This window comes from Wasmannia auropunctata, unplaced genomic scaffold (genome assembly GCF_000956235.1).
Source record: "Wasmannia auropunctata unplaced genomic scaffold, wasmannia.A_1.0 LD335998.1, whole genome shotgun sequence".
NCBI classification, from domain to species: domain Eukaryota; kingdom Metazoa; phylum Arthropoda; class Insecta; order Hymenoptera; family Formicidae; genus Wasmannia; species Wasmannia auropunctata.
This window is the reverse complement of record NW_012026892.1, coordinates 95,524-116,456: the sequence shown is the minus strand read 5'-3', so window position 1 is coordinate 116,456 and position 20,933 is coordinate 95,524. Positions and strand designations below refer to the sequence as shown.

Below are 20,933 nucleotides of genomic sequence, written 5' to 3'. Positions count from 1 at the left end.
GCAATATTTATGGTTAAAATTTTGAAAAAAATTATAACCACTAATAATGTATATAATTTATTAAAAATAAATATATACACTATCAATATATAATAAATATATATTCATATGTATTATTTATTAAAAATAAATTATATATGTTAAAATCTGCATTTGATTAACGTAAAATTTCTTTTTTGCTATTTTTTCACTACAATTACATTAAACATAAAAAAATTGAGACAACTTTAGACATAAATTTAGATTCGTACATAAATAATTTTGTTTATACAGAACGTTTAGAAAATCGCTTGCTTTCAATTTCATGATTACATGAAGAATAATAAATATAATAAATTTTTATGCTGCATTTATATTTTTGTAAAGTCCATGTAATTTTTACAAATTAAATTTGTGAAATCTAAACGTGTAATAACGCTTTGTCTCTTTCGGTTTACATTAAATAAATTCTATTTTACAAAAGAATTTTTTAAAATACTGTATGCAAAATGAGTGTTACAAAATGCACATTTAACTCAGCTTATGATGATATATCAGGTTTAATTTCAAATTCGCCAAAGAATATACGATCGAGGGAAAGTGCGCGATTTCTCGGACACTCTGTATATATTTTGTAATTTTGACATATTCGTAATCAAAAACTAAACACATTCAGTCTTTTTCTTACTAAACATTGCCTATCTCGCAGTAAACACTACGTTAAAAATTCATAATTAAAAATTAAATGACTCATTTCACAACTATATATGTACAATGTAATTCGTTTGTCATGAAGTACTCGAGAAGAAAAATCTTGCGCGTATTTGTTCACTCAACGCACTCAATAAAAAACTTATTTACTTTAATATACTAATATAATATACACTAGCATTGGTATTATACACGCTTTCTTTTTTTCCCATGCGGCAATGTTACAATAATCGTATTCACGTTTTGAGCACCTTCGACATTAAAGGCTTCACCACGTGCTGGCTGGTCGACGGTGCACAGAAATCACATCGATAATTTTTCTTGTCAACCACTACTCCCTTGGTCTCCACGCACTCTGAAAAAAGAAAATTACAAATGGCTACACATATGCTTTATGCGAATATATATAATGTTTCGCGATAGTAGATGCATAAGAACAGAGGTGTCTAGATTATTTCTGTCTTGAACAGATCATTTACCTTTAAGATTCTTTATTTCACGAAGTGAGAAATATCATCAAGAAATAAATAATGTTAATAAAAAGATATTGATAAAAACAAAACAAATATTTTTTTCAATAAATAAAAATATACCATATATGTCGAGTTGAATCCAACTTTGAATTAAACACCTTTGCACTATAGCATCCACTACAATTCGTAATTCTTATTTGGCAGAGGAAGTAAAAAGATAGAAATGCAAATGTACATACGTACGCACTAAATAGCAAATAATTTAAACGTGGCTTTTAAAAACAGCGATGATGAAACAAAACTCGATGGCGCGTGCAAATGCTCAAATGCTCCTATATCGCAACATGCAATAGACTTAACATTTTGAGCGCCTGCTAAAAGTTCAGCCTTGTAATCCGTAATATATTCTTGCAATTGTTAAGTACATCAAACAAATTTTTGGGAGTATAATTTAATAAAAGAATATACTACATGAAAGAATTCATGTAGTTAATGTGCTTACTAATTTTATTGATTAACAAATTTTCGATAGGCTAATGTAATGATTTTTGCTCACACGAAATCAGGAGCACAAACTAATGTGCAAACGCATGTGCTCGGCGCTCAAAATGTTAAGCTAACCGAATCGTATGAAAACTTGGTGTCAATACCTAAGTGCAGATACTTGTCACATGCGCTGCAATGCACTAGATTCGAATCCAGGTCGAGCCTTTGGGCGGTATGACAGCGACTGCAGTGCGGGCAATAGCGACCCTTTCGCCACAGCCTTGTTATCGATAAAGATCCATGTGGTTAGTGAATTCAGGTAAGGGTATATTATGTATTATGGTAGTGCTCGGTACAATGGAGAAAGGGAGAAGGCACTAATGTCACGTGCTAATATATTTCTTATCACGTAATTTTTAAAGATTTTTCTCTAACAAAACTGTCGAAAATAGTGCTTGACTTATAATTCATCAAAATAGCATTTCGACAAATTTTACTTTGTTTATTATACTCTACATTATACTCTAGGAAGGAATGAAAAAAAAAAAAACTATTTTTTAGCCAATTTTAGTTAGTTTTCTCCATTTAACTGTAATTTAAGTTGAGAGAATTTTGACTCAAGGCTGTAAAGAGGTATACTTACCCCAAGATATTTATAAAACTCCAAAATTACGAGTCTCACAGAATTCAGATAAATTTAAGAAACAAACAAAATTATTTTATATCTCGATAAAGAGTATCATTCTATTTGCCACGTGTATCTATTACTGAACATCTTGCATGGATTTGATGTAACAAAAAGAAGAAAAAGTGTTATGATGTGAGCCATGAAGATTATCAAGCAATTGAAGCCCAGCGTACTTTCGAAAAAATTGACGGTAGACTATACACGCACACACACACACGCACACACATACACACTTACTTCGAACATGGTACACAGAGCGTCGAGACATATACTCGAGTATTTTTCTCGCCTTTTTTATATTCGTGCTGCCATTGCGCAACGCTGTTTCGGTCCGAATTAGCACCGCCGGCTTCCCTCGAACCGCAATTCGCGCATACGGCGCACTCCTGGCAATGCCATCTTCCCTGTGGTACTCGTCGCAAACCAACGCAATAGATATGGTACCTAAACATGCGGCGTCAAGTTATTAATTAGCTAAAAACTCCAAAAAATAATAGCTAATTTGTAGCTCTGTGTCGCGAGCACGTAATTATAATTCATATTTTATGTTGTATAATGTCTTTTTTTTCTTTAACAAGACAGATATTAAAGTATCGATAGTTTCTGAATTTTAATTGTAAAAGTTATAATGTAATATGTACTCGAGTATCTGCAACTCACCCGCGATCGCACATATCACAGAAGAGCATCTTGTCTTCGTCTGCAGGATCGTGACATTGTACACATGTCTTACAATCGGTGCATTGCCATGCGTATGATTGAATGTGTGGCACCATATCCAACGTTAAATCTATACAGGATGGATGAACTGGAAATAATAACGGTTAGCGCCTCGGTTAGCTCCGTAAAAAGTTATGTGCAATCTAATTCGCAATGTAAAATTAATATTTACCGTTTCCGTTGCAAGTACCACATTGGATTAATATTTCGTTCTTGTTATGCTTATTTAGAACTTTTAGGCACATCTTGCATTTCAACTTTGTATCATCCTTTGAATTCGAGATTTCCATGTCCACTTCGTCCATGGTCGATTGAGATCCTTCTGTATCTTGTGTACCTTCGCTGGAGGATGAACTGTTCAAACACAGTCATTATACATATTATTTTTATACTTATTTATCTGATTATATGTAAATATTAATTTATTATAAAAAATATTATAGTTACAATAAATTCTAAATTTTTAATATTGCTCAAAAAATACGCTTGCAAATTTTGGTATCTTATTTCGAAATCGTTCTGCAAATAAAATAATTTATTCTAAATCTTAATAATAGAAGACTATATAATATTTATCTTAATAATAAACTATATATTTTATAACGTCACTACCAACCTTGAGTCGTCGGAAGACGATTCGCTATCGCTATCGCTCTGAGAGCCTTCCGATTGACTATCACTTTTACGCTCGTTAGGTCGTGTGGGTCCATATAAGACCGTGTTCAGTGGATAATATCTCAATTCTGCCGGTGTATATTCCCGATAATAATCGGTATACTGTCCTGGTATCAGAGCAACAGGATAATGACCCATTTTGTGTTCCGAATCGCCTTTGTGCTGTTTCTGCGGTTGATGAATCGTGAAAGTCTGCAGATCTAAGCAGTACTTGCGCTGCTCCTTGCGAGCTTTATTTAAGTTAGCGTTCCACGTAAACGCGGACTGCATCGCCATCTCCGCGAGATCTATCCTGTTTCTCTCCGCATTCGCCGCCGCCGTAAGTTCCTTCTGCTTCTTGGAATGTTCCTTAACTTGTTTCTCGCGCATATGCTTGCGATATTCTTCGTACTGATCGGGAAAATCACTGCACATGACGTCTAGTACTTCTGAACTACATATCGCAGTTAATCCTGTGTAATATAATATAAATGTGTCATGTAATAATACACTAACACACATAAAACTTGCAGTAAACAAGCAAAATTTAATTCTTAATTTTATTTTGCTCCTTTATTTTAACTTTTATTTTTCAAGAAAAATGTAAGTAAAATAAGATATTTTGTTATGAAAAATAAAAAAAATTGTGAATTCTATTCAAATATGTGTAGACGTATAAATTATTTGTTCAATTTTATTATAACCTTAGACAGATAGTAATAACGTAATATCTTTCGTAATATCTTTGTTTCTCTTATCTACGAATCTCTTATAAAAAAAATCATAGACTTACCCATATCGCACATCGCTTCACTGACTAATCCATTCTCCCTCAAATAATTTCTCTCCTCCATATCAACTACTCTGCGTTTGAGATCAGGATATTTACGTTTAAAAGACTTCACGCCAAGATACTGTGATATCTGTTCTTGTATCATAAAGGTTTCACCCTTTCGATCTAGTGGCCATTCGTATTCTGCTATCTTATCAACAGTGAAAGGTCCTTCATCGGGATCAAAATTAATCTCCATCCTTCGGTTCTTTACTTTGACTTTTTCAGATTCTGTCGTGGCAGTGCTCAGAACGCTACCTTGCGATTCTTCATTTATTATTGTTTCCGAAGCTGTAAACAAATTAATTTCTATGTAGAAAAATGCAGCCAACAGATTATCGCTTTTCATATAAGAGAGTTCCCATAGAGAGATTAACTGAATCAATAAAAAATATTTTATATATACATAATTTTTAACAGTTTTTTCTTACACATTTCTCTAAATAAAAATGTCAGTATAGCAATAAAATTTAAAATATCCAAACAATAAAGAGTAATGAGTCAATCGAGATATTTTTGCTCAATATTTATAATATATTTAACAAAAACTGTTCTAAACTTGTATTAAGCTATCCTCAGTTACCTACATGATTGATCATTACAACATCGATTCGCGAGCAACTTTGACTAACAGATATTTAATCGCTATCTATCTACCGTTAATCTATCTTTGTAAGTTTTGTATGATAATGATAATTTCTACGAGCTTAATGTAAGCTGAAACGTTTAAAATAACCTTTGTTAAATATATTGTTAATATTGAGCAAAAATATCTCGCTTGGCTAATTGCCCTGTTTTCATACATTTGTGTACCATTACTATCATTAATATTATATTGATAGATATATAATAAAAGATTTGTACTTTATTATAACTTCAATAAATTACCATATTTGTTGTATTTTATTTTAAATATTTTTTCTTGACACATGTTTACACACTCAAAAAAATGCTTTTTATAAATATATATACAACACACAAACAATGTATATATATTTATATAGATGATATACGAATTAATATAAGCGTTTTTAACGCTGCTAAACACAACATAATTGCAACACATATTGCAAATAAAAAAAGTGATGTACACTGCCTCATATTTGAGCACATCATTACAATTTCGTATTTAGTTACTTGAGAGACATCTTATGCGACAAGAAAAGATCTATTCTTAGCCAGCTTGAAGTTTTGGATATGTACCAATACATTCAATTCAACCAACCCAAACTCTTCAATGACTAAAATAAAAATATTTTTTTCTAGAGAGATGCATTCTTTTAAAAAAATTATATCATTAATATAAAAATTATATGATTTTAATATATAATTCTACTTACGTAAATATATTATTACTGAAAATATAACTCTGTAATGTACTTTATTTCTATACAATAAATGACATGTAATATTTAAAACAATAAAAAAATGTTTATGCTGTCGTTAAATTGCTAAATTAATTATGACATAATGACGTTGTTTATTACTTTTAATATTGCATAATATTTTATTTATCGTATTATAAAATGATATTATGTGTAATATTAATATTAATGTAAATACGTACATGGCGCTGGTATATTTCTAGCCGGTGTTTGAGACCTGGAGCCGGATTCGGCGCTCATTCTTGTTTCTTCGTCGATCACCTGCACCGTCGACACTGTTTCACCTCTGATGGCCGTTGAATCCGCTTGCTTCTTCGACGTTGGCGTCAGCCAATTCGAATGTCCGGGAGGTATAGGTATCTCCTTAATCCCGTCCGACATCTTACCTTTATTCTCGGCATGTTGCTTCGCTGCCGATTTCTGCGTCCTCTCAGAAACGATTTCTAAGGCCGGTTTCTTATGCTGTTCGTCATCCTTCGAAATCAGCGGGTCCTGACTCGTAGACGCCTTCGGATCTTCTTCAACATCCGGCAATCTGGTCGGATCTAACATCGCGCTCTCAGAGTTCGAGGCTTTAGAGTCCTTTTTCCCGGCTTCTTTGCGACTTAACGCAGAACTCATGCCTTTACGATCTATGGGCGGTTGTTTCAGTGCCTTGTACAGCTCTGATTTTCGAAGCGGGTCTTGTTGTACTGGTGTTTCGTCGATAGTAATGACAGCCATTGTCGATGCCTCTATAGCGGATAAGTCTTGCTCTATACGAGTCTTCTTTCCAATTTGAGGATCAACGTTATCCAGTTTCCGTTTACCGCGGCCTAGACATAATAAAAGAAAAATTAATGTCTTTTATTAAAGAGAGAAAGACTATTAAAATATAAATTATTAAAATATAAGTATTGAAGTGGAAATTATGTCTTTTTTCTTTACATTCTTTTATTCTATAAAATTATTTTTTGTCTGTAGTCTCATTGTACTGTATCTTATTTTTCTTTTTTGCGCGAATCCTTTTTTCAATCAATTTCGTAAAAAGATGGATATTTCCAGTCTGAGATTTGCGTATCTACATAAATATATAAAATGAATATCTATAAATTTTTTTTATTTAAACTTTTATTGAAATAAATCAAAATCAAAGAGAACATAAGATAAAAAACGCAATATTAAAAAATTAATTTTCAAATTAGCTCTTCAAATAAATTATAAACAAATTCAACATTGACACAAACATGTATCGAAAATATTCAAGTTATCATGACTTCCAAGACTGAAATACATATAATACAATAATACATACAATTTATTGCGATATACATTACCAGCAACTAAGATCACTTATTGGTTATTAACACGATAAATTCTCGATATTAATTATTCTGTATCCAACTGACATCATTATTATTAACATAGGAGTTATTAACTTATAAATTTAACAATATTTTTAAAACTTATAGTTTCCATACACATTACACTATTATTTCATAATATGTATTTGCATATTATGTATATTTCATAATATATTTTACTAAATAATTTCAAGTATAGTCTTTATGTTCGAAAGCGATTTTTCAAATAAGAAGAGAGATTTATCGATTTAATCGGGCTAGTTTGTAGAGTCATGCAGAGATTTTATTTTTTCTTGCTATAATCGAGAAAAACTTTAAGATGGTTTTTCTTGAATTTATAATAAATTGTACAAGTATTGGAAAATTTTCGCATCTACGAGAGATTACCATTTATATTGATAAGAAGCATCTTTTTGTAAGTTGCAAGAATCTATTTGCTTTAATTTAAAAATCATGATTTAGTATAATTATATAACCAGAAATTAATGTAATTAAATTAATATTTTCGTTATAATATCAGTCGTATGTATTGTAGACTAATTAGAATGTCAAGAGTTTATTTTGTTCAACGATTTAATTTATCTCATATTTTTTTATCCACAATCTTTAATCATCAATATTTAATTACGAGAGAAACAAACCTCGTCCTCTGCCTCTTTTGGGTGGAGCGTAACTTTTTTGGTTCCTGCAGGTTCTCTTAGGTCTCTCGTTTTCCCTGTGTTCAAATTGTTGCGGAGGAACTTGCTGCACCTCGTCCAGGGCCAGAGGATCCCTCGGCAGCATTTGTGCAGACTGCTGTTGAAGATGCTGTTGCACCGCCGCGGGATTCCTTCGCGGTCTGCCTCTCTTCTTCGGCACCTTGACATCGGTCATTCTACTAGGCACCTCCTCTATGATGACGACATCCTGGCTGGAGTTGGAATTCTCGTTGACGATTATCAGCTCAGGACGATGCTCGATGATCTCGCAATCCGACAATCCGCCTGGTGAATTTTTGCAATGCATATCCTTGAACTTGTCGGACGCGTTATCCGGCCGCACTTGCGTGATACTGATCTCCTGGTTGATCACGTTCATCTGCTGTCGACTGATTAGACTCGTTTTCGGATCGAGCAACAGCTGCTGCTGCTGCTGCTGTTGCTGCTGCTTCTGATCCCGACATACCACCGGTTGGATGGTGACCTCCGGCAGGATCTGCGAGAACTGCGCCTCCAACTTGGACTTCTTGCTCTCGACCGGCGAGATTGTTATGTCTTTACGCTTGGGCGATATTTCGATCTGCTGCTGGGCATTTTCCGCCGGCTGCTTTTTGCTCTGCATCTGCACCGGCTCGATCGTCAGCTCAGACCGATTGCTCTGCAGAATGGACGGATGGTGACCGGTCTTGAGGATCTTCAATGTCGACTCCTTATGCGTCGCGGCATGCTCCATATACCTTTGAGAAAAATTTATCGACGGATCCACAGCAACTGGATCCTTACCTTTGTGCGTGGAGGACTCGCCGTGACTGTCGCACGTCACGATAGTGGGATGGCCAGTCTTGGATAGCTTGATCTTCATCTCTAGCGGCAATTCGGCAGTGTCCTTGCGTCTTTGCTGCTTGTCCTTCTTCTCGGAAGAACCGGACGATTGTGTCTCCACTACCGAAGCGTCACCTGTCTTGAATAGCTTGATCTTCATGCCGAGGGACGAGTCGCTGCCTTTCGAATATTCCGCATCAGACGCACGCGTACTCTTACTTGGATGCTCTTCAGCGACAGCCTCGCTCTGTACAATAGAAGCGTCGCCGCTCTTGGACAGCTTGATTTTCATGCCAAGTGGAGATTCCGTTCTCTTTGGTACTTCCGCCTGATGACTTTCCCGTGATCTCAAATCTTCTGTTGATTCCATTTTATTAGAAACCATCGACGTATCTCCAGATTTGGATACTTTGATCTTCGGAATGCTGCCTGTGGATGATTCGGAGGCTTGGAATACATCTTGCTCTTCAATAATATCCGGCGATACCGACGACGCTGCTTCGCCTGTCTTCATCTTGATCTTGATCCCGGAAGTCTCTGACGTTTTGTCTTGCAACACCTCGGACTTGTCTTTGTATTTCGTTTCTTTAACGTCTTCTGTGACCTCAGAATGTATAATAGACGCATCTCCGGTTTTGGATAACTTTATCTTCATACCGAGTGGCGACTCAGTGCGTTTAGGTGGATCGGGTACCTCCAATTTGTCTCTTGTGTCTTCAGTGCTGTCTACAGAAATAATAGATGCGCCGCCTTTGCACTTGGACAGCTTTATCTTCATTCCGATTGGAGACTCGGTCCTTTTCGGTAGTTCCAAATAGTCTTTTTCCTTCACTTTCGTAGACGAGTCTTCAGGAGCATCCGGCGATACGATAGAAGCGTCACCGGTCTTCGACAGTTTAATTTTCATGCCAATTGGAGAATCGGTCCGCTTTTGCATAACTTCCTTGTGCTCCTCCAAAGATTCTTGCCTGTCGGTCTGAATGATCGAAGCGTCACCAGTCTTGGAGAGCTTGATCTTCATTCCAATTGGCGATTCTGTCCTCTTCGGACTTCCCTGCGGTATCTCCAACTTTTCCTTGTGCTTCGTAAGAGATTCTTTGGTATCCTGCTGCCTGGAATCGGAGATGATCGAAACATCTCCAGACTTGGATACCTTCAGCTTCATACCGATCGGCGAATCCGTTCTCTTCGGCTCTTCGATTTTATATTTCGTCTCCTTCGAGTCATCCAGACTCTCGTGTTTCTCTGTAGCTACAATTGAAGCGTCGCCGGATTTGGACAGCTTGATCTTCATGCCGATAGGAGATAATGACGATGTGTTCTCGGTGGTGTGCCACTGATTGACTTCGTCCAGATTCTCGTTGGATATTATAGACGGATGGCCCCCCTTCGACAGTTTCAATTTAATCTTTCCCAACTTCTGACCCGGACTGTCCTCCGGATTAGGCGAATTCGTAGCCGATCGGATCTTCGGACTCTTCGGCGATCGCGGCTCGCTGCAGTCCGTGATCGCCGACTTAGCGATCTTCAGGATTATCCTCGGCGAACCGACGTTCTCGAAGTCTGAGTGTTTCTCGGAGTCCTTGCGCGGCGTCTCAGCGCCCTTCGACTCGGTTTTATCAGCCGACTTCGGTGACTCCAAAGTCCTCGAGAACGAGATAGCTCTCGCGTCCTTCGGTATGAGAAGACTATCATTCGGGCTAATGGAAGATTCCGGAATCTTAGCCGATTCTGGAACGGGTATCTCGATCTTTGGCGGTACCTTCAGTCGCTCCTCCAATATCGATATCCTCGGGATCAGATCGCATGCTTTCAGAATAGGTATTCTCAAAGGTTCGTTCGACAAAATTTCTTCGATCTTCGGTCTAATATCGGGTACAGTTCCTTTTTCTTCGTGCGACTGTTCCGCCGTTTGCACATTCGAGGAATTATCCGCGACAGAAGTCGTGTCGGACGAAGTCTTCAAACACACGTGATCCTGTAACGTCTCCTCATTTATTTCTTCGGTGTCCTTCACAACGATACTAGGAACGTTCTGCATCTGCGTCGCGAATTTCCGTTCGTTCTCCAGCTTAGCAGCCTCCGATATGATCTCGGCTTCCGAGATAGAGATAGAATCCGCGGCGGTGACGTCTCTCAGATGCGCCAATTCCGATTCGGCGTTCGTGTAATTGTCCATCTCATCGGGCACGTAGAGCTCCGCGTTTGCCTGCTTCGTTATATCCTCGACGACGCTCTCCACCATTTTCGGCGAGAGCACCAGAGAGTCTATCGTCTGCTCCTCGGATTCCTGCAAGAATTTCACCGCAGATTCCAACTCGGAGATTTCCGAGCTCGACTGCGAATTCTCGATGACGGACGGAGTGTCGGCGTGACGGGAGAGACTCTCGCTTGGCATCACGCCCTCGAGAATGTCCTGCGGCAGCTCCAGCTTCGTTTCACTTTCCTCCAAGTCGACCGACTCCAATCGATTGTTCTCGAAATCCATGTCCAAATCGCTCGGCTGCAAACTGCTATCTGTTCCAAGAGATTCTTCAATCTTCTCGTTATCCGTCGTCTCACTCACCGGCTCCATACTAACGTCTTCGTTCATTTTTAAGCTACTATCCTCGTTTTCGGTAGTTTTATCATTACTCGGTATATTGATATCAGCCTCGCTCATTTCATTATCTCTGTTTGTCAAACAACTAGCAATCACGTTTGTTATGTAGTCTGAATTTTGCGTCATGGTTGCTTCGCTTTGATTCGCATGATCTAACAAGAGATCCATATCAATATTTTTATTTACTATTTCTTCCATCAGGGCTTTATCTTCGGTTTTCATGTCTTTTAACGAAGATGTTTCACTGTCCGGCATAAGAGATATGTCCAAAAGTCCCTCCAGAGCGTCTACAGTTTGAGCAGTAGCTGGGGCATCCATGCTTTCTGAATCTTGAGACAGTTTCTCCGTTAACTTTTCGGCATTCATCTTTTCGTTCGAGCTTTCGTGTAACAAAGAGATATCAATAACGCTTGACTGTACCTCTTTTAAATTGGCATCAACAGATTCTTCTACAACCGATTTCACGTCATCATTCTCTCCGGTTATCGGCGTTACATTGACATCGATTGATTCTTTTGATTCTGTAGATATATGTATTTTTGTAGTCTTTTCGCATGGTTTCGTATCACCATCGTCTTGTAAATTGATATCCTCTGGATTTGTTTGAATATCTACTTTTGGAATTATCGATTGCAGATCTAAACTTATTTCTTGACTTTCTTCTTTTTCATTTTTTTCAATTTCTTTAACTTCTGTATCATCTAATTCTGATACTTTTATTGCTGTCTCCTTCAATGATATCTCAGCAGTAATGTTTTCCATATCATTATCTTCCTTCTGTATTGTATTGCACGCGTCATCTGTTACATCACTTCCTGACACAATCAAATTTTCAGTCGATGATGAATTTGTATCATTCTTTAATAACACATTGGCAGATTTAACATTTTCCGAAGTTAATTTATTGTCTATCTGCACAGATGAACTGACTTCTTCTTGAACACACGATTCAGATCGATCAAGTGTTTGCTCTGGTTTATTTTCCATTGATGGAATTTGATCTTGAGCTTTAGATGGTGATATTGCTTCCGATATTTTCTCTTCTCCATCCTCTGTTTTTTCAGCCTCAGGCTTGCTTACATTTTCAATTATGTTACTGGAATCTTCCTGCGAGACCAAAGCAGAATGTAATTCCTCGAATTTACTAGATACAGTATCATTAATTTCAGATTTTTCTGACTCAGACGGAAATTGTGTAACAGATTTGTCATATTCAACTGGAGACTCGAGTGTTTGCTCAGGAATTTCTTCTTTCGTGCAAACATTTGCTTCTTCAGAATCATGAAAATTAACAGGCGTTGGTTCACTTTGCATTATTAAATTCTCAGAGTACAAATCTAAATTTTCTTCATTTGGTAAATCTGCAGATCGTACACTGGTCGTTGCATCCTTTTCTTCAACAGATGGATGACTCATTGATGTACCTTCATTTAAAATTAATTCTTTATTAGTTGTATCTGACGCAGTTTGAAATATATCTATTGGCACAGGTGTTTCTTCAGCATTGGCCTCTACATTATCTTGACTATCAGCAATTATAGCAGTTTTTTCATCTTCTTGTTTAGAAACCGTTTCTTGAGAATCATCAATTTTATCCGTTATCGAAACGACCTCGTCTGTCATCTGAGAACTTTCATTGATATCTGCTTCCTGAGAATCATCTTTACTTGTCACTTCTGGCATACCTAATTTCTTATCAGATATCTCAGGTACGGTAGACTTCTGAGTTTCAGTTGCAGATATCAAAACGGTGTCTTTATCTTCACATTCGAGTACATTTTCTACAAGTTCCTTTGCATCATCAATAACAGGACATTTATCATTTATTTTTCTTGTATCTGGCAGTTCTTTGTCACTAGAAACTGTAGAATTATCTTGCTTTTCCGTTTCAGGAGCCGATATACTTGACTCTATTTCAGTACTTTCCATGCTTTCTTCTGTATTTTCCGTTGTCGATATAATAGATGTATCAACAAATGTATCTACAGTTTCTTTAGAAGTTTCATTGGAAGATTGATGTTTTAATACTGTTCCTTCAGCTGTATCCATTTTTATTTCAGTGTCATTTTCACTTTGTTGTGTGCGACTTGACGTCTCATTATCGATACTTTCTTCTACCTTATTCGAGACAGTATCGTTCCCTTGTATTTCTAAAACTTGTTGCGACGCTTCACTTCGATTAGAGTCCTCTGGCTCTGTTATACTTGAATCTTCTATTTTGACTACGTTTTCCACTTTCGTATTTAATTCTTCTGAAACAGCCGCACTTGCAGTGTTACTTAACTTTGAAGGGATTTCAGTAGTTTGATCTAATATATCAGTTGCCTCAGAATCATCTTCCTTATGCTGTTTCGCAGGAATATCCGGCAATGGGGTTTCTGTAGGAATAGAAAGCGACGGAGTCTCTTTCGACGAGTCGCTGTCGTTCACATCCGTTTCCTCCGAGTCTTCAGAATTATATGCCTCTCCTATCAATTGCAGACTCTTGCTAATGTTACCAACCGTCACCACGGGCCTCGTACCGCTTTTGGCTTCGCTCTGACCGTCGATCGTTTTGTCGGCAGCTACATCCTCCGTTTTGTCAGCAACACTTTTCTCGTGATCCGCGGGAGAAGCGGCGTCTACTCGTTGCTCGTTCCGGGCAGTACCCTGTAAAGCGTCGTTCGACGTGACAGTCGAGGAATTAATCTCACTATTCGACTTGTCATTGGAAGACAATTCTGACGTAGAAACTACAGATGTATCACAAACTGTTTCGTTAGTACTTACGTCGGAAGCTTCATCACGTTTGGTCACAAAATCCATTACCACATTCTGTAAAACACTCTCCTCTACGATCGACGAATCTGCGTGTGTCTCATTCTCACAGGTAAGTTCAGACGTCTCTTTCCGCATTTCGCTGCCTGCATACTTTTCAGACGACACGATACTGAACTCGTCGGCATTAGAATCATCGACGCTCGCGATGCAGACGGTGCTCGAAGTGGGTATCTCGGGAGAAGAGTCCTGCCGCATCGCCGGCTTCGAGCTCTCCGACTGCAGAATCGGCTCCACCTTCGATTCCGTAATAATCTGCGAGAGAGCGGCGATTTCGCTTTCCAGAGTCGAGTCGCCGATCGGCTCGCCGGACTGCACGCCGATGATGTCGTTGATATCCATCATGCTCAGGGCCTCGGTGTCGTATGTCTCGGTGTCGCTGTCAACGCCGTACGGCGCATAACGCGCTGGGGAGTTGTCCTTGGAAGATTTCTCTTTCTGTTCCTGATTCCGGTCCTTGGAGCCGAACAGGCCCATCTTAGAACCGTCGGACATTGTTCCGATGTTCCTTGCAGGGGACGTTGCTACACCTGCTGCTGCTGCTGCTGCTGCTGCTACCGCCGCCGCCGCCGCCGCCGTACATTTATGCGGGCTTTTTCGTGGCAGTCGATCGACGAAACAAATCTCCGCGCGTGCTAACCGGGCGTGCCTCGCGTCGCTGCAAGTGCACCGTGCGTTAGAGTTTTTTTTTTTCGCGACAACAGGCGCGAACAGAGCGGATCAGAGCTCGCTGCTACTTACCGCTACATCGCTCCCCAATTTGTTTTCACCCAGAACAGAGCGAACATAACCAATGTCCCTCTCACACTTGTGCGCGAATCGGTCCCGAGAATGAATTACACGTGTTGCACAAATGGACCGTAACCCGGGATGGGATATCGTGCCGCCTGATCGCCTATCTGACTTTCGGACAGACGGGATCGATACGCAAGCATCTATGCTTTACGGTTTTGAAAATATATTTTGCCAAATCGTAAAACATTTACTAAATACTGACGCCAACTTACCAGGCGAAGCCGCGACAGTGGCCTGAAAATTCCCTAGCATTAATGGAACGTGCACATAGCGACCGACAGACGATGCGTTAATGCGATGGAATTGTCCACAAAAAAATTTGAGTCCAGTAATTTATTTGTTGAGAAAATATGAAAATATTATTATTTCGAGATACTTGTAATTTGTGTATAAATTTAAGACATAAGGATGTATGTTCATCTTTAATTACAATGGAAGGCCGCCCTAAAGCGTTCTTTTTTCTTTTTTTTGATAGCTGCACATTCCATTAAAAAAGTTATATATATAAATATACATATATTATATATTTTTTAATAATCTTAATAAATTTGTTAATAGCAATTATGATAGTGTATTACAATAAAAATTTATCATTTCTTATAAATATGAATTTTATCACAAAAATGAAATGCTACTCATGATAAAGAAAAATGTAAGATAAAAAGGAATTATAAAAATTGTTTTTTTTTATCAATATGTAAAATATAACTTATTTATTATAATAATATAACAAGATAATTATTATCTTATCCTTTTATCGGCTGTGTGATATTTTGTGTTTTTTTCTTAACAGATTTAACTAAAGCTTGCAATTCCGTCGGCAGTTTTTCGTCTGTTCTTGGTCTTTTCGATTGCTTGTCCTGAAAATTTTCGATATGCATTAGAGAAAAGGATATATAAATTCGCTGCTAATAAAAATGTCCTTTAATTTACACGTTAAATGTTCTTTACTTACATTCTCTGTGTGTACTTCGTTATCAGCTCTTCTCTTCAATTTTTCGTTAACTAATACTTCCGTGCCCTTCGTCTTTCTATAACGTGGATCCGCGGGATCGATGTTGAAATGGTGTGACGAATACAAAGCGGCAAATCTCGGATCCTTAACATCAACCTCGAAGTCGTCTTCTTTCGCTGCTTCTTGCACCTTCTTCTTTTTATTGAGACGTTTTCGTTTAGATTTTGACATGGTTGCATTTTCTTCGATCTGCTTCATATTGAAATGCTTTTTACCGTCCTCATCTTGATCCATCAAAAGCAATTCCAATTCGGCTTTACGCCGACTTTCTTCCTGCTCATTCGGCGAATCAATGACACCTTCAGCTTCATTCTTATCTTTTTTTCCCTTTCTACGGGATGATTTACTATTTTTAAATTCCTCCGCGAAATATTTATCATTCATATCTACGTCAGACGGCAAAGAATCTTCCGAATCGCATTCCTTATTTTCTTCTTTAAGCTTCTTCCTTTCCTCTCTCTTAGCTTTCTTTTTCGCTTTGCGTTTCTCTAGGTATTGTTCAAAAGGCGTAAGTTCTTCCTTATCTTTCATTCTCTGCTTGACTAAATTTTCGGCCTTTTCTTTGGTGTCTAAACCCCATGAGAATTCTAATTCGACATCCTTGTTTTTCTTTGTCTCTTCTTCTTCTTCAATCGTTTTAAGTAAAGATTTGTACTTTCCGATTGGATCATCATTTTCCTCCGATTCCGAATTATCGTTGGTCTCCTCAGTTACGTCTTTCTTTTCCTCTGTATCTGAAATATAATAAACATAAATTTAGATTTGATATAAAATAACAGCAGTATACAAAATAAAATAACATCGTACCTGAGTCATCCTCGCTACCGCTTGCCAGGTATGTCTGTAGATCGTTTTCATCAACCTCCTGTAGCTTTCCTGAGTTCAGCTTCTGCGTGAACTCTTGCCTATCTGGATTTGTTTCATCCCACGTTAACTCGACTTTAATTTGTTGCAATGCCGTTGTCGTAAACTGTCGTGGTTGATATTTCACGGGTTCCGGTATCTCAGTACATACCTCTTTAGATTCCTTTAACAAGCAATTCACGTATGAAATTTTAATGTTTCTTAATACCTTAATAGACTTTTGATGTGTAACTTATAATATGATTTTAAAAGATACCTGATCAAATGTCATGTCATCTGGTATGAATCTAAGATCTAATCTAGTTGCAGTCGATTCGTACTCAATACCATCGCACTCCGTGTATACTTTGTTCGCTGTTTCTGCAGAATCAAATTCGGCAACAGCATAATAATATTTCAATCGATTCAATTGGTACTGTCTCAATTTCTCCATGTGATATTTCGAACCTTCTTCATTCTGAGAAAAAAGAAATCAATGTAATAATTAATGAGAAAAGAAATATTGTAAGAAACACATAGAAAGTCATTATTTCATACATCATCTTCAATTTCGTCTTCACTTCCATTTGCTTTGTTCTTCAGCTCTGTTGGCCCATTAATTTCTTCTTCCTTCATTCGTTGCAAGCCAAATTCTGATGGATAAATCTGAAATAAATAAATATATTCAAAATCAATATATTAGCATAATTATTAATTGCAGTACTATTATAATTTCTTGCAACAATAAATTAAAGATATTTTAATCAAATATATAAAATATAAAAACAGAAATACATCGATATATTTATACAATGTTATTAATTATATTTTAATAATTACTGTAACTGATTGGATGAGTCCACCGCTGGGCAAGAATGAGTTTAACAAAATCATCAAGTCCACAGCACGTATTCTGTCCCAATCCATGTTACAAATAGCTAATCGACGTGTTATCTCGTCAGTTGTTTCAGCATCTTTGTCCAGTTCACCCCAGTTATGTTCAATCTCTTCCTCGATATCTAAGTAAGATTAAAGTAAAGAGATTTATCTTTGCAGCTATATAAAGATGATCAGAGTAAGATATAATAAATATAATATTTTACCACTAGCTTCAGATGATTCTTCTTCCGAAGAACTATCAGTCAACAGAACACCTTCACCTCTGGCATAATTTACGGTAAGATCCTTCAGTTTCTCTTTAATTTCGTTTGTGAGTCTACCGTTCTCGTTCGTCCTCCTTTTTTGCAGCTGTTTATCATTTTTATCTAGCTCTACTTGAGAAAATTCTTTCTCGACAGATTCATCCTCACTATCCGAGGCACTATCCTCACCACTAGATTCCTCATCATCGGGGCATTCCTCTTTCGTTTCCAGTTCAGACAAATCTTTCTTACTCGACAAACGATCATCTTTGTTCTTCTTGTTTGAGGAATCCTTCGCAGAGTCGGTTTTCGATTCAATTTCCTCCGTCGCCTCCTTTTTGCCTTTCTTCTTCTCCTTGATGTCCTTCACCTCTTTCTCGCTGTCTTTCTTGCTTGTAGATGGCACAGATGCATCCTCATCGGCCTCATCCTCGCTGCTCGACAGATCATAATATTTTCTGAGATCTTCGGTGGTGGTCCGACTGACAGGTCTACCGCGCTTGTCGATGGTGTACTTCACGGCGAACTTTTCATCCTTAAACATGCCCTTGAATCGATGATCGATCTTCACCTTCCTCTCAGCTTTGGGAATGCGACGAAACTTGGGATCTCTCGCGATGTGCGCGAAACGCGCGTCTTTCAACATTTCGTCCATTATTGCCGACTACTGTTGATCACTCAGGATCACTCTACCAAGTTACAGGCGCAATAACCTCAATTTCTGAAATTTTATATATTACAGAAACGTTGTTTCACGTGTACAGAAAAATTGCACTAACATCACGCGTGGCTCCGACGGGGGAGCTTTTTGTTGTGTTGTTCCACCGGATGGTGAATTTACGCCTTCAATCTCTCCTCTCGCACGTGTCTCCGACTCCGACACGGTAAAGATAGGTTAGATTAAAATAGGTAGGTTATTTGATCATAGAAAAAGACAGCAATGAGAAGTACATACGGTCGGATTTTAAATTCGGCGTTTAGGAAGGATCCCATTGGCACAGGGTGATTGCCACACCATTTACAGCGACAGCGATTTTTCCGCTGGTCTAATCAATTAGGAAAATTTTTAATTTAATTTAATTTTTTTTCAAATTAAATTTATTTTTTAATTTATCCAATTTTTTTTAATTAACCAATTGGCGACGTGAGCTATCGGATCCCGTTCTTTGCAATGCGTCTGTATTTATGTGACACAATACAATTTTCAGGCTTTAGTAAGAAAAAAACGAGAAACAAGGAAATCAGAGCTGCACTAAACACAATTTTATAATAAATATTTGAAAAAGTTATCGAAGAGTGAATAAATTATGGATAAAATCAACAAAATACTGTATGCAGTTAATCTGTAGATTAATTTATATTATTTATATATAAGTCATATACTTATGAGAGGGCACTCTTAAAACTTTTTCATATTTTTTACCATTAAAAATATGAGTAGTTTTATTCGATATAACATTCAAGAAAATTGTCGAACTCCATCGTTATGAAATACAATACTATCAACACTGGATTTGCAATAAAATATACAAATATTATATTTTAGCATAAAATATAAATAACATTTTGTAGGTCGGACTTGTCTAGCGTCTATATTTACATACGTATAATATGCTTACAGTAAATGATCTTAAATAGTTGCAACACCTATCTTTCTCGTAAGCCGATGGCAAATTTGATAAAAGGGATAAAAATTAACAAATATATAAATCGCGCAATTAATCACAATTAATCGCAGATACATTACGCTTAATCTGATCTTTGGAATGTGCCTAAGTGAGGTAAACTATCACCAAGAGAATGACTATGCACGTGAAGGTTATACCGCCGACTAAGATAAATCCGTCCTGCTTGGCTCGTTGCTCTATGAGCCTCATAGTGGTATTGGAGAGACCCAAGGTGTTGCCAATGTCTATCAAGCGTTTGTGGGCCCCCTTCAACGTTATTCTCTGCGATTTCATGTTATCCAGGACACTGCTGCCCTGGTGCAGCAGATCGTCTATGCCGTGAACGGCGTTGTGCAGGCTGTTATTGTGCTGCATGGTGTGATCGATGAAGATGTCCACGTGGTCGTTCGTGGTGAACTTCCTGGCCAGTAGGGCCTCCCTTTCCGCTTCCTCCCGCTGCTGCCGCGTCACGCGGCTGCACCACGAGTTCAGGGCCGCGCTGAGATGACGGCTGTCATACTTCAGCTGATCCACCCTCATCCTGTTGTTCTGCCTCTGCGACACTGGACCCTTGAGGCACAGCACGTCGAGTCGCTCGCAATTGCTTGAGGAAAGTCGTGTAAAAATGTAATCATACGCAACAATTTATGAATAATCTGTCATCCTAACTCTTAACTACCTGTTGATAAGACCGATTTTGTCTTCGATAGCCTGCTTCACTTCCTGCAGCTGTGCGTCGGACGACTTTCTCTCAAGCTGCGAGAAAATGTGCTGCGTTTCCTGTATTAATTTGTTGGTCTGGTGGTACAACGTCTCCATTTTGTTCTCATAAAAAATATTTTTGGTTAATAACGTAGTAATCCTATTCTACGTTCAAACAATTTCGAAAGTTGCGAGCAAAAATTGGTCGGTTCAGTCAAGTTCTATCACAACATATATCCACCAATGACGTGTACTAACCATAGAACATGAAATTTATAGAGTCGGTACACTTTGGTAGAAAAGGTAGGTAAAAATTACAGTATATATAAATCAAATCAATTTAATATTTTATTTGTAAAATTAAGTTTATGAGAAATAACAACGAGATATTTTCTTTACATGAAAATGTTTTTCTTTTAAATAGATAAATTTTTAACTTAGAAAAAAATTAATAAATAATTAGTTAAAGTTTATATATATTTAAAAATAACGAGTTGAAGTTAATAGTCAACTCGTTTAAAAATTGACTAAGTTAAAAGTTATTAACTATTTATCTTTT

The 20,933-nt window shown here is 37.5% G+C and overlaps 3 protein-coding genes across 8 annotated transcripts; all 3 read right to left on the bottom strand.

Moving 5' to 3' along the window:
- Positions 1-336: 336 nt before the first annotated feature.
- LOC105453531 lies at positions 337-15,332 on the bottom strand. 5 transcript variants are annotated; one of them, XM_011695573.1, is made up of 10 exons: positions 14,163-15,330; positions 7,913-14,042; positions 6,111-6,743; positions 4,505-4,834; positions 3,674-4,184; positions 3,230-3,411; positions 2,998-3,145; positions 2,575-2,781; positions 1,814-1,929; positions 337-1,045 (listed from the first exon to the last, which is right to left on the bottom strand). In XM_011695573.1, the coding sequence occupies exons 1-10, from the start codon at positions 14,703-14,705 to the stop codon at positions 927-929; spliced, it is 8,919 nt and encodes a 2,972-aa protein (XP_011693875.1). In that variant the 5' UTR covers positions 14,706-15,330; the 3' UTR covers positions 337-926. The 5 variants fall into 5 exon arrangements, with proteins under 5 accessions (XP_011693875.1, XP_011693874.1, XP_011693872.1 ...); XM_011695572.1 differs by having other exon boundaries at positions 7,913-14,868; positions 14,952-15,330; XM_011695570.1 differs by having other exon boundaries at positions 7,913-15,330.
- A 376-nt stretch (positions 15,333-15,708) lies between these two features.
- Positions 15,709-18,919, bottom strand: LOC105453530 (ESF1 homolog). 2 transcript variants are annotated; one of them, XM_011695569.1, is made up of 8 exons: positions 18,785-18,919; positions 17,967-18,726; positions 17,704-17,882; positions 17,422-17,529; positions 17,141-17,341; positions 16,828-17,047; positions 15,961-16,754; positions 15,709-15,865 (listed from the first exon to the last, which is right to left on the bottom strand). In XM_011695569.1, exons 2-8 carry the CDS (start codon positions 18,658-18,660, stop codon positions 15,752-15,754), a joined length of 2,310 nt encoding a protein of 769 aa, XP_011693871.1. In that variant the 5' UTR covers positions 18,661-18,726; positions 18,785-18,919; the 3' UTR covers positions 15,709-15,751. The 2 variants fall into 2 exon arrangements, with proteins under 2 accessions (XP_011693871.1, XP_011693870.1); XM_011695568.1 differs by having other exon boundaries at positions 17,967-18,919.
- Positions 18,920-19,404: 485 nt separating this feature from the next.
- LOC105453528 (Golgi SNAP receptor complex member 2) lies at positions 19,405-20,620 on the bottom strand. The gene is made up of 2 exons (XM_011695567.1): positions 20,352-20,620; positions 19,405-20,276 (listed from the first exon to the last, which is right to left on the bottom strand). Exons 1-2 carry the CDS (start codon positions 20,489-20,491, stop codon positions 19,778-19,780), a joined length of 639 nt encoding a protein of 212 aa, XP_011693869.1. The 5' UTR covers positions 20,492-20,620; the 3' UTR covers positions 19,405-19,777.
- Positions 20,621-20,933: the final 313 nt, after the last annotated feature.

What these genes read in the sequence shown, in the direction of transcription:
- LOC105453531 (XM_011695570.1), bottom strand. Translation starts at nt 14,705, where the DNA reads ATGTCCGACGGTTCTAAGATGGGCCTGTTCGGCTCCAAGGACCGGAAT. An exon ending in TCGTCTTCCGACGACTCAAG is followed by an intron (nt 3,412 to 3,673) that starts GTTGGTAGTGAC and finishes GTGTTTGAACAG; the next exon opens with TTCATCCTCCAGCGAAGGTA. An exon ending in CTCTGTGTACCATGTTCGAA is followed by an intron (nt 1,930 to 2,574) that starts GTAAGTGTGTAT and finishes ATCGATAACAAG; the next exon opens with GCTGTGGCGAAAGGGTCGCT.
- LOC105453530 (XM_011695568.1), bottom strand. Translation starts at nt 18,660, where the DNA reads ATGGACGAAATGTTGAAAGACGCGCGTTTCGCGCACATCGCGAGAGAT. An exon ending in AGAATCATCTGAAGCTAGTG is followed by an intron (nt 17,883 to 17,966) that starts GTAAAATATTAT and finishes AATCTTACTTAG; the next exon opens with ATATCGAGGAAGAGATTGAA. An exon ending in GACTCATCCAATCAGTTACA is followed by an intron (nt 17,530 to 17,703) that starts GTAATTATTAAA and finishes TATTTATTTCAG; the next exon opens with ATTTATCCATCAGAATTTGG.
- LOC105453528 (XM_011695567.1), bottom strand. Translation starts at nt 20,491, where the DNA reads ATGGAGACGTTGTACCACCAGACCAACAAATTAATACAGGAAACGCAG. An exon ending in AAAATCGGTCTTATCAACAG is followed by an intron (nt 20,277 to 20,351) that starts GTAGTTAAGAGT and finishes ACTTTCCTCAAG; the next exon opens with CAATTGCGAGCGACTCGACG.